The 15,421-nt window shown below is 41.2% G+C and overlaps 1 protein-coding gene across 1 annotated transcript in view; it reads right to left on the bottom strand.

The window, feature by feature from the left end:
- GLS (glutaminase) overlaps positions 1 to 15,421 on the bottom strand; it is a 98,583-nt gene that overhangs the window by 64,453 nt on the left and 18,709 nt on the right. Inside the window, exons 4-6 of the mRNA XM_074967785.1 lie at positions 9,731 to 9,860; positions 8,007 to 8,086; positions 4,823 to 4,986 (exon numbers count right to left, since the gene is read on the bottom strand). Coding sequence (XP_074823886.1) covers positions 4,823 to 4,986; positions 8,007 to 8,086; positions 9,731 to 9,860 — 374 coding nt within the window. The remainder of the gene's footprint in view (positions 1 to 4,822; positions 4,987 to 8,006; positions 8,087 to 9,730; positions 9,861 to 15,421) is intronic.

The following is a 15,421-nucleotide window of genomic DNA, read 5'->3' as shown; positions in this document are numbered from 1 at the left end:
CAAACACTATGTACATGAGTAACGTTATACACATGCATAAATTAAAGATTGCATGGCTGCATCCCAAGTTAGCAGAGAAAAATATAACACTATTAGATATAAAACTATGGATCATGTCTAACTGGCAAACCTCTGTCTTAAGAGGTCACTTGAAAATGTCTCAACCAAAGGAAAAATAAGCCAACTGTTACATCTAAAATTACCACGGGATTCCCTACCTCAGTGAAATTTCTGCACTCAAGCGAAACCATGTTAAGAAGTGCTACAGGAGCAGAGGAGCTTACAGATAAAAAAAATCTAGTTTACAGAACACTAATATGGCAATCCACAAGATCCAGCAAACAGAGCTGTAAACAGGGGAGTTTGAGTGGGAGTACTGTTGGAGGAGGCAGGATGAGGCAAGTCCCTGGTACTTAGGGGGCAGTGAACTTTAGGTGGGAAGGCGATGACAGACACAGAAACAACAGTGGCTGTGACCCAAGCATTGGAAGAGACAATGAAGATGCCCAGATGTGGAAGCTGCTGAATGTATATGATCCTGGAGCAGTTACCTGAGAAGAGCTTCATTAAGTGCCGCCTGATAGAGCTGATGGAAGAGAAGATCTGAGGTTTGGAAATGCAGGTGAAAACTACGGTTGAGTTTCTAAGAGGATTCAAGCTGATGATGGAGGATTGGTCTTGGGACCAATCTTATTTAACATTTTTATTACTGACCTTGGCACAGAAAGTGGGAGTGTGCTAATAAAATGTGCAGTGACACAAAGTTTGGAGGTATTGCCAATACAGACGAGGACCAGAAAATCATACAACATAATCTGGACAACCTTGTATACTAGAGTAATAGAAATGGGATGAAATTTAATAGTGCAAAGTCATGCACTTAGTGACTAACAACAAGAATTTTTTCTATAAGCTGGGGGCGTTTGAGTTGGAAGTGACAGAGGAGGAGAAAGACTGGGGTGTACTGATTGATTACAGGATGACTATGAGACACCAATGTGATGCATCTATGAAAAAGGTTTCAGAGTAACAGCCGTGTTAGTCTGTATTCGCAAAAAGAAAAGGAGGACTTGTGGCACCTTAGAGACTAACCAATTTATTTGAGCATAAGCTTTCGTTATGCATCCAATGAAGTGAGCTGTAGCTCACGAAAGCTTATGCTCAAATAAATTGGTTAGTCTCTAAGGTGCCACAAGTCCTCCTTTTCTATGAAAAAGGCTAATGCAATCCTAGGATGCATCAGGCAACATACTTCAAGTAGAGACAGGGAAGTGTTAGTACCATTATACAAGCCACTGGTGAGACCTCATCTGGAATACCATGTGCAATTCTGGTCTCCCATCTTTAAGAAAGAGGAATTCGAACTAGAACAGGTGCAAAGAAGGGCTACTAGGATGACTCCAGGAACAGAAAACCCTACCTTATGACAGGAGACTCAAAGAGCCTGGCTTGTTTAGCCTAACCAAGCGAAGGCTGAGCGGAGATATGATTGTTCTCTATAACTACATCAGAGGGAGAAATACCATGGAGGAAGTAGAGTTATTTAAGTGACGCGCCAATGCGGACACAAGAACAAATGGATATAAACTGGCCATCAACAAGTTTAGGCTTGAAATCAGACAAAGGTTTCTAGCCATCAGAGGAGTGAAGTTCTGGAACAACCTTTCAAGGGGAGCAGTGGGGGCAAAGAAAAAAAAAGTCTAACTGGCTTCAAGACTGAGCTTGATAAGTTTATGGAGAGGATGTTATGATGAGACTGCCTACAACAGCATATAGCTGATCTGCAAATTCAAGCAACAAATATCTCCAATGGCTGATGATGGGACGGCTCTGCATTACTACAGAGAATTCTTTCCCAGGTGTCTGGCTGGTGGGTCTTGCCCACATGCTCAGGGTCTAACTGATCACCATATTTGGGATCAGGAAGGAATTTTCTGCCAGGTCAAATTGGTAGAGACACGGGCGGGGGTGAGGGAGGATTTGTTTTGCCTTCCTCTGCAGCACAAGGCTCAAGTCACTTGCTGATTTAAAACTACAATAAATGGTGGATTCTCTGTAACTTGAAGTCTTTAAATCACGATTTGAGGACTTCAGTAACTCAGCCAGAGGTTATGGATCTATTACAGGAGTGGGTGGTGAGGTTCTGTGGCCAGCAAAGTGCAGCATTTCATACTAGATGATCATGATGATCCCTTCTGACCTTAAAGTCTATGAGTCTAATTTAAAGCATTGAATTCCAACCAATTTCATGTACTGACCTGCTATAATGATTAATAAAGGATGTCAAAGTATCCAGCACAATTCAACATTTAGCTAAGGACATCCCCTCTGCAAGTATAAAGGTAAGCAGTTCTCGCCATTCTCTTGCACAGTTAAGGCATATTAATGTATGAACAAGTCATACAAAATTCTACCAAGAATTAGTCACTTTTATATTGGCAAAGGACGTGTATAATTAAAGACTGAACTTTGCCGGGAGTCTTGCCTACATAGGTACATATCATACACACCCATATACTCGGTGACAAGTGACAAAGTTGCAGAGCCATTCAGTAGTCCCTTAAAAACATCTCACCTACAGTCAGCCCATTAATATGTAGTCCAGAGACACATTCTAACACTTGAAATTCCTGATCTGCTTCAAGCAACTAGGTTGTTTGTTTAAAAACAAAAAACCACACGTGCGCGCCATGGAAATGTGCCCCCCCACCCCAAAAAAACAAACTACAGTGGTCTGAGATGCAGGATGGACAGTCAGTTCTGGATTCATTCCTGTGGTTTAGGAGAAGGCTTGTGGGATATTTCACAATGCTGCAGACTAAAAATGAGAGATTTCTATTTCCGAAAAAAGGATATTCCCCGTTTTCCAAAGGGGACACAGCCAAGCCTGATGCCCTTGAAGTTTCTAAGATACCTTAACATTTAATGGTGACATTTTTATCCTTAGAAAAATTTGTTCAATTCATTTTTAGAGAGTTTTTGTTTGTTTTTGTTTTTTTCCAGTTTTACTTACAATTTTCCCTGTCCCTCTTTTCAGCTGGATTCTTAATACTAGCATTATAGGTGGAGAAATATAAAACTCCCCAGTCCTTAAGGATACAACGTGTAACTTCTGTTTACAAACCTGCTCATTTAAGATGAATACATGTGTTCAAGAAAGATCAAATGTGTGCCAGGTGTTCTGCTGCACCCAGACGACACATATGGGTTAATTTATAGCTAAACATTATATATGAAAAAAATATTCCTTCTTTCTATGCAACTACACTGTCTGCCTAGCTCCTGATTTTCAGCATCTGTTCTATGGATTTGCATTTCAATTATGACAGACAAACTTCTGTAATTTACTGTTATTTTGCCTCTGTCCTTAGCTTTATGTCAGCCAGCAGAAAAACAACATTATAATATACATGCCATACATTTTCAGTTAATTTGATGGAATTTTTTAAAAAAACCAGATTCTCTTATTCTATAATTCTTTTTGCTTGTTTGTTTAAACTATTTATATCAATATGAACTGACTAGTAATTAATTTTCTTATTTAACTGGATTTTTTTTGTTCTAAACCGGTATTGAAAGAAAAAAAGTAACTTCTATGCCTTTCCTCATTACAGCAATAGGAACTACGCTAAATTGATGATACAACATAAAGCTAGCTGATTTTCAGTAACATCCCTACTTTTTAGATTGGGAGTTTTTCCAAGGCAGAGACCGCTCCTCCTCCTTTATGTTTGTACAGCACCTCAGCATTTGTGGACACTATCAAACAAAACAAAAAAAACCAAACACTATGCACAATGGAACAAAATGCTAATTTCCACATCTCAGTAATAGAAAATTCATGTTCATCTTTTGGTATGACAAATGTAAGAATTAAGTACATTCCTCAATACAAAGACAATGTTCTTAAAAGGGTTACATCTTTCATCATCAAATTCTATTAAATATTAATTGCAGTACCATGGCAACAGAAATTTTGTCTGACCTCTTACTGAGCAAGATCCACTAGAAATATTTGTTTCAGAGACAAAAATCCAGTGTTTCCTCCAAGGTTAAATGAGTCATCCTTCCAACATTTTAGCACTGTTTTTAAAAAAACAGCACTTTTATGCTTATGTATTATTATATACAGGAGCAGTCTAGATAAAATATTATACAGAATCATTTTAGATAAAACACTCTTGTGAAACAAAAAAAAACCTATTTCAAACAACATTTGTTTTGAATCAGAAGCAGAACACTTTTTCAGTGTTACAGAATCTGTGGGGAGTCAGTCCCCTCTTCTGCTTCTATTATCTGGAAGTCAACCAGCATTTGTATCTGGCACTAGCACCAAATTCTCTGAGAATGGAGAGGATGACTCATAATCACATTTCTTTCAATCAATTTAACACATCATTCTATGATCAAGAAACCATTCTGCAGAGGGCAAGACTAGCTACCCAGCTCCACTTACTCAATGAAATAAAGAGTCGAATTCCATAATATTTTTTTAAAAACATACATTATGAAACGTACTTTACAATAATCTCCATAACTAATATTTACAAAATTGTACATAGGCAATTAAAAAACCCAGTGAAGTTTACTATGCCAAGTCTGGAAGTGAGACAAAACTGGTAACTGTTATAATCAAAGGGTGAAACAATTCCAGGGTGAAAAGTATTTTGGGGGCACTGAACCTAATAATCGGCTTAGTGAGAGGATACAAATCTGATGTACTGAAAAAAAACAAAACAAACAAACATGGCATCTTCCTTTATGATATTCTGATCTCAAACAAGAAGAAGAAGATTCTCATTATTAAATATTTAATTCTTACCATCTTCATTCAGGAACAGTTTGTTGAATCTTAATCCACTAGGCTCTTTACCAACATATCTGTGCACATACTCTGTGCCAAGGTCATTAACAGCAACAGCATATTTCAAAGGCTTTACACAGGACTGAAGACAAAAGGGGACTTTGGTATCTCCAACAGAATGCCTAGCAGAGAAACAGATAAAATTATTTAATATTTTCCCTTTTTTGATCACTGTGCCAAGATTAATTGCTGCACTAATTCTTCAGACTATTATTTATTGCACTACCAATATTGTTAAATTAGATTTTAAAAGAACAGAAGTCTCCGATCAATTCAACATATTTTGTTTTTCAACGTGTGTAAAGGCAACAGTGAAGTCAAACATTGGCAATCACCATATAAATAAGAAAACCGAAATAAATGAGCCGCTGAAGTCTAGAGAGCGGCATCTGTGTCAGAGCTAAAACTCAGGAGTTCCTGAATCCCAGTCCTGTGCTCAAGTCACTAAGCTACAACCTGCATCCAGAATGGATACACCTGTTCGTGTCTAGATAATTAAAGCAATCCAACTTGGATTTGAGCTTCCAGACCTGCGTTCAATCATTAAGATTTACATTTCAAAAGGGTCTCAGTGCAAACATCTGCTCTGTAATGAGATTATGAACGACAAAATTCGATAAAATGTATTGCTTAGTAGGTTTTAACAACTAATTCAGAATGTTTGTAAAAGCAAGGATGGATTAGCAAAAGTAGTCTGAATCTGCCTAAAATATGGGTCTCCAAACCTATCAAGTCCTTGTCTGTCAGCTGAGTTTTAAGAGTACACTTTTTTGTTATATTTGCAAAAAGGAGATTCTTTTAAGAGGCCTTTAATGGAGCTCACAGAACCCCTTTGATGGCATTAACAATATATTTGATGGTCTTTCATTAATATATTTTGTAATATTCCTAACAAAGCAAAATCCTAACCTTAGGAGCATGACAAACAGGAATATCTTGAGTCAACATTTTAAAACTAATCTGCAAAGAACAAAATATAATTCATGTACCAGTGAAGGAAGCTTCTGAACTGGAATATTGGTAAATCACTTTTACAAAAAAATTGTGTAGTATTTTCATTTCAATGCTTGCCAGTTTGACTGAACTGGATCCCGAAATTCTCTAGCCACAGAAAACACACTATTACAGCTGCCTCTGTGGTGTGCCTCAACACTGTTCCAGAGGGTTCACCCTTTTGGAGTGCAAGGGACAGTTGGCTGGATGGGGCACTTAGACATGCAATTCATTTTTCTTATTTGCTGCAATTAAGTCAAAACACATTTTGGCCCCATACGCCATACATATTTTTTAAATAAAGTTAAAGCTTTAGAGTTTACATTTCAGAGGCTGCATGAATACACACTAAATTAATAAATATTCTGAATTGCCATATTCTCATCAGAACATATTTGTTGTGTGATTAGTTTGAATTAATATATTTATTTTGTTAAAATAAGAATAACTGCACAACTGAAAGACGAAGCTGTTTATAATGCAGTGCGGTGTTCCTATCTTTGGTTCAATAAGTATAGGTGAGGCTGCAAACTGAATTTCTCTTGGTCTGGAGATTTTATTTTTACCACTCCTGCTTCAAGGAAATAACTAGACTTAGAGAGCTCAAGAGCTTTTCAGCTTTACCGTTTTCCCCCTTCATATGTATGTAAAATATTTTAAAATGATAAAAATACCTAAGTTGATACTGAAATGACCATAAATCAACATTCTTGGCCAGCTGCCAAGAGGCACAGCTCTAATGATGCTACAGTCAATTATTCCGTTTCTTTCGGACATTCAAGCATCCCTGAATGGTAGTATTCAACCACTTTGTTACTGGAGAAAAGGACAGTCCAAATCACTGAGGATCACCCAGGCAACTGTTATATCCAGACCAGTATATGCTCTTAAGAGAAACTTTCATTTAATAAATGTGAAACATAGGTCTTGTTAATTTATGTCAGTCTCTGAGTATTCATTTCCTTTGAAAAGACAGATATGAAAAATCTCCATGGATTCCATGGGCATGACTTAAAGCTATACAATATGGAAAAAAATGCCTAAAGAGACCACTATTAGGCTGTACTACAGAGCCAATGCTGGCACAGCCCCTTAGTATGGACATACAGATACACTAACAAAAGGAGTTTTTCTCCCAATAAAGGAACACCACCTCCCTGAATGACATTAATTATGCACTCTTCTGTTGGCATACCTCCCAGTGTAGATGCAGTTTTGTCAGCATATGCCTCTAGGAAATGTGTTTTTTCACACCCCTAACTGACATAGCTATGATGGTGTAAGTTTTAAATGCAGGTGAGGCCTAACAGAGCCTTAGCGTACACAGCACTAGAAGGAGTTTCAACAGTTCTGAAGCCAGAGTACACTTAAGATAAGCCTCCCATGATTTTCAGCTTAACAGTGGCCAAGTGGTGTCAACCCCCATCCTCATATCCTCCAGTAAGGATCAGTTGTGAAATTCCCCAATTATACCTACTGTTGTCTTCTTCACAGTAAGCTCTCCAAGCATTAGGACGATCCCAAACTTCAGATCTAAATAAGAGCTGATCCAAAAACTTGGGGGGGGGGCAGGGGGGTGGTTGGGCACAGACTGAGCAAGAGTTTGTGATTTTTCCCTTTGTTTTCCAAACACATCTACTATACACACAGTATGCCTTAAGAAAATAGTTATTTGATTACTATGGATGAGAGAGAAGAGAATAACATATTACACATCAAAATTGGCATACTAACTCACGGGAAAGCCAGACCTTTTGTCAGAATACATATATTCTGATGTCAGAAGTGGAGGGGGTTTCTCAAAAGATAGCTCCTATCAAAGATTGCCTCCAAAATAAGTCCCCTTTACAGCCAGTCTTCACTGTGTAGCTACGAAGAACAGAAGTCATCTACTGCAGCTGAAAAGTCATTGGGCTATTACTGAAGTTCATTCGTAAGATCACTACTGAATGCTACGGCCATGGATGCTGTACTGCCAAATATCAAAAGACAAGATCTGGTGGCTACTGCTCCAAATAAAATGAAGTGGTTTCTACTGCATGGGCAATACCAATAAAACTTAACTGAGCAATATAACAGCACAATTAGTTGTGTTGCTGTAGTTCAAGTTACACCAACAGTGAAAATCTTAAACATGCTAAAAATATACCTCTGTCCATCCACTGTGCAAAGTGACACTCCCCACAAATCAGGGCTGAACTTGGCCAGTTGTGGAATATAGTCAGCAACCTACCCAAAAATATGAAATGAAATTATACAGTTCATTATATTGTTAAAATGTTTATTTTCATTATTAAGCAACATACTGTAACAGGCATAAATGTGTGTGGATATTATGCCGTGGAATACAGCATATTCCATTTCTCTGAATAGCTTGGGGGACACAGATTTTATTCAGGTAATCAGGAGTTAGGATAAGCAAGAAGACAGTCTCTTGCACCAATCCCTGCAAGCGCTCTCCCTTACAGTCAGAAATAGCTGTACAGGGAATAGACTTTACCATTATTACTACATGTATGCAGTAACAATAAGGTAGCAGACTCTTGCACTCAGGCTTACTGCAGCTGCTCGGTGCATGCAAGACCCAGCACTAGGTCCTGCGGGCCACCCAGGAAAAAGCATGGAGGCTGGGGACCTCGGTGCTGCATCATCCAGGGCCACAGCTATGACACCAACCAGCTGAAGAGCAACTCCACAGTGGAGGTGTGGGGAGGAGTCGAGGGGGTAGGGACATGCATTACCAGCAGCAGTGCATGGGTGCCAGGTGGTTCCACCAGACGGTTGCAAGCATGCTGATGTTTTGGGGAGGGGACAAGGAAGAGATTCAGATAACAGAGAGGTTCAGATAATAGGGTTTTGGACAAACAGGAGCATACTGTATGCGAGATATGCTGAGAATGACTAAATTAACATGCCCATCATCACAGATCAAATCCAAAACCTTACTGCAAGTTTACAGAAAAGTATTTTCCAGTGACCTACAACAACCTTCAGCTTAGTCTAGGAGTAATTAACATCCAAACTTTCATGCATTCAGGAACTTCAAATTATAAGGATAATTAATTTGAAACAAAGAGTTTTAAAAAAATCTTGTAAACAAAATTAGTGAAAGCAATGGATTAATTGCAGTACACTAACAGAAGTACAGTATTGATAAATATACAATCTCCCCCACACAGGTATGCCAGAGTGTCTCAGATGCTGTCCTTAAACGATTTATTATCCAAGGCTTAGAGCTCTCTTGCAGGTAAGTCGAATCATGCCAAACATATGGCAGTTCTGTTATTTATACAAATAAGCATGAGGAAACACTAATGTTTCCCTTGTTAGTCCAACACAGAATTTGAACTCAGATCGCAAGACATAAAAACCCCTACTGGCATACAAACCCCTGCCACTACCTCACTAAATGGAAGTGTTTTTAAACATATACTATCTAATTATTTTTATATGGTCACAGACATGAGTTAGCTCAGAACCCATCAGTTGCAAGACAGTATTTCCATGGCTTTATTAAAGTATTACGAAATCTCTCCAATTAGAAGAAAACCCAGAGTTTGCTTAATTTCCAAAAATCATTAGAAGCTTGGCAATGCTTTCAGATGAAGGCATGTCAAAGCATGAGACTATACTACATTTAATGCAGTTTAGGTTAATTTAAACCAAAAGTATAAAAAAATTACTAGGTTGCAAGAACTCAAAAAAGTCTGTAATGGATTCTAATCTCCTCCCACCCCTAAAACAGTCTTCTTAAAATATATAATATAAAAACCATTGGCTCCACTTTTAACAAACTGTGGCTCTCTTTTAGGCTGAGCTGTTTGAACGGAAAAACAAAAACAAAAAAAAAACGCCCCCTTACAAAGAAATTACCTGTCCTCCAGATTGTTTTTTAGCACTTTCATACAGCTCATCAATGTGTGAAGTAAACGACATAAAATCTGGAATGACGAACTTTCGCCTGAAGGCCTGAGTAAGCAACACAATATTGCTTTGTACACACCTGCGGAATGTAAGAAAAATATTAAGTAAATACTCCAGCTGCCTTTTATTTCTCTCAGAGGACTATAAAAGGGCCAATCCAGCCCTTGCTTATGTGTAATTCACTGAAGTAAACAGCATTATGTGCATGAGTAAGGACTGGATGACTGGGCCCTTAATTATTCTTACAGGCATAAGATATTCTTTATTAGAAAGAAGCTTCCATTCCACAAAGGTATTAGGGAAATTTTTAATTGATTGTTTACAGCAGTTGAATACCAGTCCATTTTATTCTTTAATTATTTTAGTTTCTTATTTAAGGTTTCAACTGCAGGGGTGCACTGCATTTCTAATTGTACATGACCACACGTTTCATTCAGCCTGACAGATACTAGGAGTCGCCAAGCTCCACAGGGCTGGCTCTTTCCCTCAGCCCCACTTCTAAGGGATCCTCTCTATGAGTTTGGTGATTGAACTGCAAAAAGTGTCAGAAAGTAGGATGAGAGAAGCAGTTAAAGTGAGGAAATAGCTATACTCTAGCCCAGAGGTGGACAAACTACAGCCCGCAGGACCGTCCTGCCCGGCCCAAGCTCCCGGCCAGGGAGGCTCTCCCCCGCCCCATCCCCTGCTGTCCCCCTCCCCTGCAGCCTGACTTCACCGCGCCACCAGCACTCTGGCCTGCCGCTCCTGTCGGGCAGCGCGGCGGCATGGCTGGCTCTGGCATAGTAAGGGGGCGGGGAGGGGTTGGATGAGGGGCAGTCAGGGGACAGGGAGCAGGGGGAGTTGGATAGGGGGTGGGGTCCCAGGAGGCGGTTAGGGGCAGGGGTGTGGATAGGTGTCATGGCAGTCAGGGGACAGGGAGCAGGAGGGGAGGGGGGCTGGTTAGGGGGTGGGGTCCCAGGGGGTCCGGTCCCAGGGGGTCCTGGGTGGGTGCGGTCAGGGGTCAAGGAGCAGGAGGAGTTGGATGGGTCGGGAGTTCTGAGGGGGGCGGGAAGTGGGAGGGGGTGGATAGGGGGTGGGGGGCCAGGCTGTTTCGGGAGGCACAGCGTTCCGTACCCGGCCCTCCACACAGTTGCGCAACCCCAATGTGGCCCTCGGGCCAAAAAGTTTGCCCACCCCTGCTCTAGCCCAAACTGTATAAGTGCTCCATAAATGCTGAAACTGGGGGACAGCAAGCAGCTGGATGCTCCTTTAAAGCCACCTACACATCTTCCCTTCAAGCTGCCACCAACCCACCCAGAGTACACCTCTCTACTCCCTTGTTCCCACAACAGCCAACAGATCCTTCCCCACTCCTCCCCCAGCACCACCCCCTCTGGTAAATCTGAGAGCCAGGAAGGCATGGGGCAAGGGAAATTGTGGAAATTAGGTGCAAGAAGATGAAAGCAAAAATGGGGGAAGCTGGAAGAAAGGGAAGATGACAATAGAGAAAGGTAACTTTGAGAAATGCTGCAGGAAGGAAAAAACAAGAGTATGCAAGAAGACAGACAAGAAAAAGACAACAGATATGTAAGTGAAACAAATATGTCAGACATATCATGAGGGGACATATGGAGGAACGGGGCAGGAACAGTTCTATTCCAATGAGGAGTGGGTCCAACACAAAAAAGGTTGGAAACTACTGCAACACTGATACAGAATCAGCACACTTTCTATCAGTCTGTTTAAGCCTCTAAAACTGTAGCACACACTAAAAATTTAACACACAAAATCAGGTTAAGAGCTGCCAGAATTTTTTTGAAAAGAGACTGCATTCTTCCTACAACTGATATCATTTAGTGATATTTCTTCAGAAAAATTAAGACTAAATTATGGTTCAAAATTCTAACATTTTAACTTGTGATATTTCCGGAAACATGTTGTTCTGGGCCAAGGTGTTCGAAGCACCACAGGCCGGCAGAGGTACTCTGGAAAACGAGACCCACGTGCAGCTAAGCGAGTTATTGGCTTTATTGAAGGTTAGTGACACACCCGCAACGGGGACTCCCAGCGTTGCCGTCATGGAGGCGGAGAACCCCGCACACCAGAGCTTTGCCTGGGACGGAGTCAGACGAAGGAGTGACCAGCGAGCCCTAATAAGCAGTACACACAAACAGCTCATGAATATAGAATTAGGTGCTTTCCTACAGGGAGCTTTCCGCAAACTGGCAAAGGGCCACACAGGGCAGACAGAACCGGCCTAAAGCCGGTTAGAGTTCGTTCTCCATGTCCTACAGTAACCGGGTGGCCTCGAGAAAGCGGAAGTTCCCTAACTAGGCTGTAACAAAGTCTTCCGCAATCCCTTACATATGTCATTTAATTACAAACAATGAAGAACAAAAAAAGGATATTCCCAAATATTCTGTACTATAGCATCACTAACAGCTCAAAATAAGGTTGTATGCAGGTTATTGAATAAATCTATTCTCCCCTTAAATCTGTGACACATTCTTTTTCTGTGAAGCCCCAGTTCAGGTTTAAGTCATGTTGACCCTTCACACTGTGAAATTCACCCTAAATTCAACTGACAAGATTGCTCCAAATAGTAGAAGGTACCTCTCTCCAACAGTGAAGGAGAAAGACTAGAAAAGAATAGAACCAGTCCTCTCTGAAGGATACTAAAATAGTGGTTTTTATTGGTTGCAACCTGCCGAACTTGTATAGGGGACCTACTTTGTTACCCTGTCAATTTGCGCATACTTCTGACATAGTTTGTAATGACAATCTATCCCTTTTTGGTAGATACTCATGTAGTTTTCATAGACCTATTTCATCTCTATGACCAGTCACCCTTAGAGGTTGTTACCTATATCAAGGGGATCCCTGCCCTTTTGGAAGCAATTAAGTAACAACAGTTAAGACAACTGGGCACTCAGAAGAAATATATGCACACTCAATGGGTTCAATTCTCAGATGCACTGTGACTGGTTTGCACTATCACGATGATGAGAGGTACCAGGAAGTCTCCCAAGGATTCAAGGTGCTCCTGAACCAGGGGTCGGCAACCTGCAGCAGGCGTGCCAAAGGTGGCATGTGCACCGATTTTTACTGGCATGTTGCTGCCAGCCGGGGTTCTATCCGCCGGCCCCGCTCAGCCCGCCGCCGGTCTGGGGTTCTGTCCGCCGGCCCCGCTCAGCCCGCTACCGGTCTGCGGTTCTGTCCGCCGGCCTGGGGTTCTGTCTGCCGGCCCTGCTCAGCCCACCACTGGTCTGGGGTTCTGGCCGCCGGCCCCTTGCCAGCTGGGGTCCTGGCCATCAGCCCCGGGCCCCGCTCACCTCGCTGCTGGTCTGGGGTTCCAGCTGCCCAGCCCCCTGCCTGCCGGGGTCCAGGCCTCCGGCCCTGCTCAGCCCTCCTGCCGCCTTGGGGTACCTGCACCCAGCCCAGGGCTCTGCTCCTGGCCTAGGCCCAAAGCTCTGCAGCCCTTATCAAAAACTACCTTACAATTTTGAACACTTAAAAACTGTGTATATTACAGTAATGGTTAAAAAATGTATAAGGTTAACAAACACATAGGTTTGATGAAACCAAGTAGTTGTACTTATGTGCCTGTTCTTAATTTGGGTTTTTGATGATTTACCTTCTAAAAAAACCCAAAAAACTCTCATATCTCACATCCCCAGAAAGGGCATCTCGCACCCCCAGGGGGGTGTGCATCCCAGGTTAAAAATCACTGCACTAAACTGATAAGATCTGCATTTTAATTTAATTTTAAATGAAGCTTCTTAAACATTTTAAAAACCATGTTTACTTTACATACAACACTAGTTTAGTCATAATATCGACTTATAGAGACTTTCTAAAAATGTTAAAATGTATTACTGGAACACGAAACCTTAAATTAGAGTGAAGAAATGAAGACTTGGCACACCCCTTCTGAAAGGTTGTCGACCCCTGTCCTGAACAAACAATCCCAGGGCAGAAAGCAGAAAACAGAGCTCTGTATTCCACATGGTGTTTCTGTCTCTGGAATAGGGAAGTTTGGTTCATACCAGGGGTGCCCAATCTACAGCTCCCCAGAACATTTCATAAGGCCCATGCTGGGACTCCTGCTGTCAGCTGAAACCTTCTTAAAATATGTAGAATGTGTCTGGCCCACACACACATCTGTGCTTAGGTTTATGTGTCCCTCTTGCGTAATAAGGTTGGGCACCACTGGTTTATACAACAGGTTGTGTACTCACCCCCTCAGAGACTTACATCAGTCCTAGTGTGCTTACTCAGAATAATTCAGCCATTTCTCAGGGGCATATATTAGGCTTAGATTGCTGTAACTAACACCTCTCTCACAAATCACATATGATTTATGCCCCAGATCCTCCTATCATAGAGGAAGGCAGCTTGAAAGGGGATCTGCAGTATGAGCCATGTTTGGGGCTCAGAGATGACAGTCACAGGGGGCATAGAGGGAGAGACAGATGAACAGTCTGCAAGTGTTTAGGAGGAGAGTGGCTGATGGAGAATGCCTCAACCTGCAAGGCACATGAAATCGTGTGGGAGGATAACTGGTCAGCTATTCCCCACAGTCAACAATTGTAAAAACACTGCAGCCTCCATTATCTCCTACTCCCATTAATTGCCCTATGAAAGAGGTAAATTCTTCCCTTTTTTTAAATTCTTCCAGTGACCAAGACTATGCAATCTCATTCTAAAAGATCCTCTCGAGCCAACAGTCAATCCTCTTTTCCCCACATATCAACATCTGTCCTTTTCAACTTTCTAAGGATGCATCCAATGCAGTGGAGAAATATTTCATGCCCATTAATATATGGGCCATTTTCATGCTGCTGCACATATGCACAATAGTTCAGGATCAAGCAAGATGGAGAAGATGTGGTTATGGCCCACAAGTGGATCTGAACCACGCTTCACCTTAGGCTATTTCTTTTCATGTCACTGTAAGACAAGTGCATGTGGAACCCAGGACCAGGAGTGCATAACTCAAAGGGAGTGGTAGCTCTATACCATACCAAGTAACTTGCTTATGGCAACAGAAACAGCACACCCAAAGTCTGAGTCCAATGAGTTCTAATCAGAGGAATAAATTATTTCCTAGCTGTCAGCTAGGTAAGAAATTGTAAAGAATATGTGAAGCCTGAAATAACTCCTCCCTCCAGTCCCCGGGCTCTAAAGATAAAGAATGAGTGGAAATCAGGCAGATTTTGGTAAGCAAAAATACCGATCAACAATCAGGTGTATGGTAAAGAGAAAAGGGAGAGGTCACCTCAGAGCCACCACTAAACTCAGTAACTGGAGCACCATCATCCATTTTCTATTTTTTGAGAGATTATAAAATAATTATTTTTATTCTGCTGCATAAAATTCTAGACAGACACTCTGGCATGCATATGCACATAACTCAGGAGGGTAAGACGACTATACAGAATTTACAATACCAAATCACCCCTGATAATCAGGACAAAGCTTGACCTCAAAAGAAAGAATCAGGGGAAACCATGTCTCTTTATATAGACAAGCAGCCTTTAATTCCAAGTTTTTAATAGAGGCTCAAGGATTCAGCACATTCAGTTTTTATTTAAAACGTTTTAAGAGATTATAAGTAATTTAGGCTTTAACATTTTTGTATTAAGTTCAGATTTCATTTTA

The sequence above is a fragment of the Natator depressus genome, chromosome 11 (assembly GCF_965152275.1).
Source record: "Natator depressus isolate rNatDep1 chromosome 11, rNatDep2.hap1, whole genome shotgun sequence".
Taxonomy (NCBI): domain Eukaryota; kingdom Metazoa; phylum Chordata; order Testudines; family Cheloniidae; genus Natator; species Natator depressus.
The sequence above is the reverse complement of the archived record's forward strand: the minus strand, read 5'-3'. Positions and strand labels throughout refer to the sequence as shown.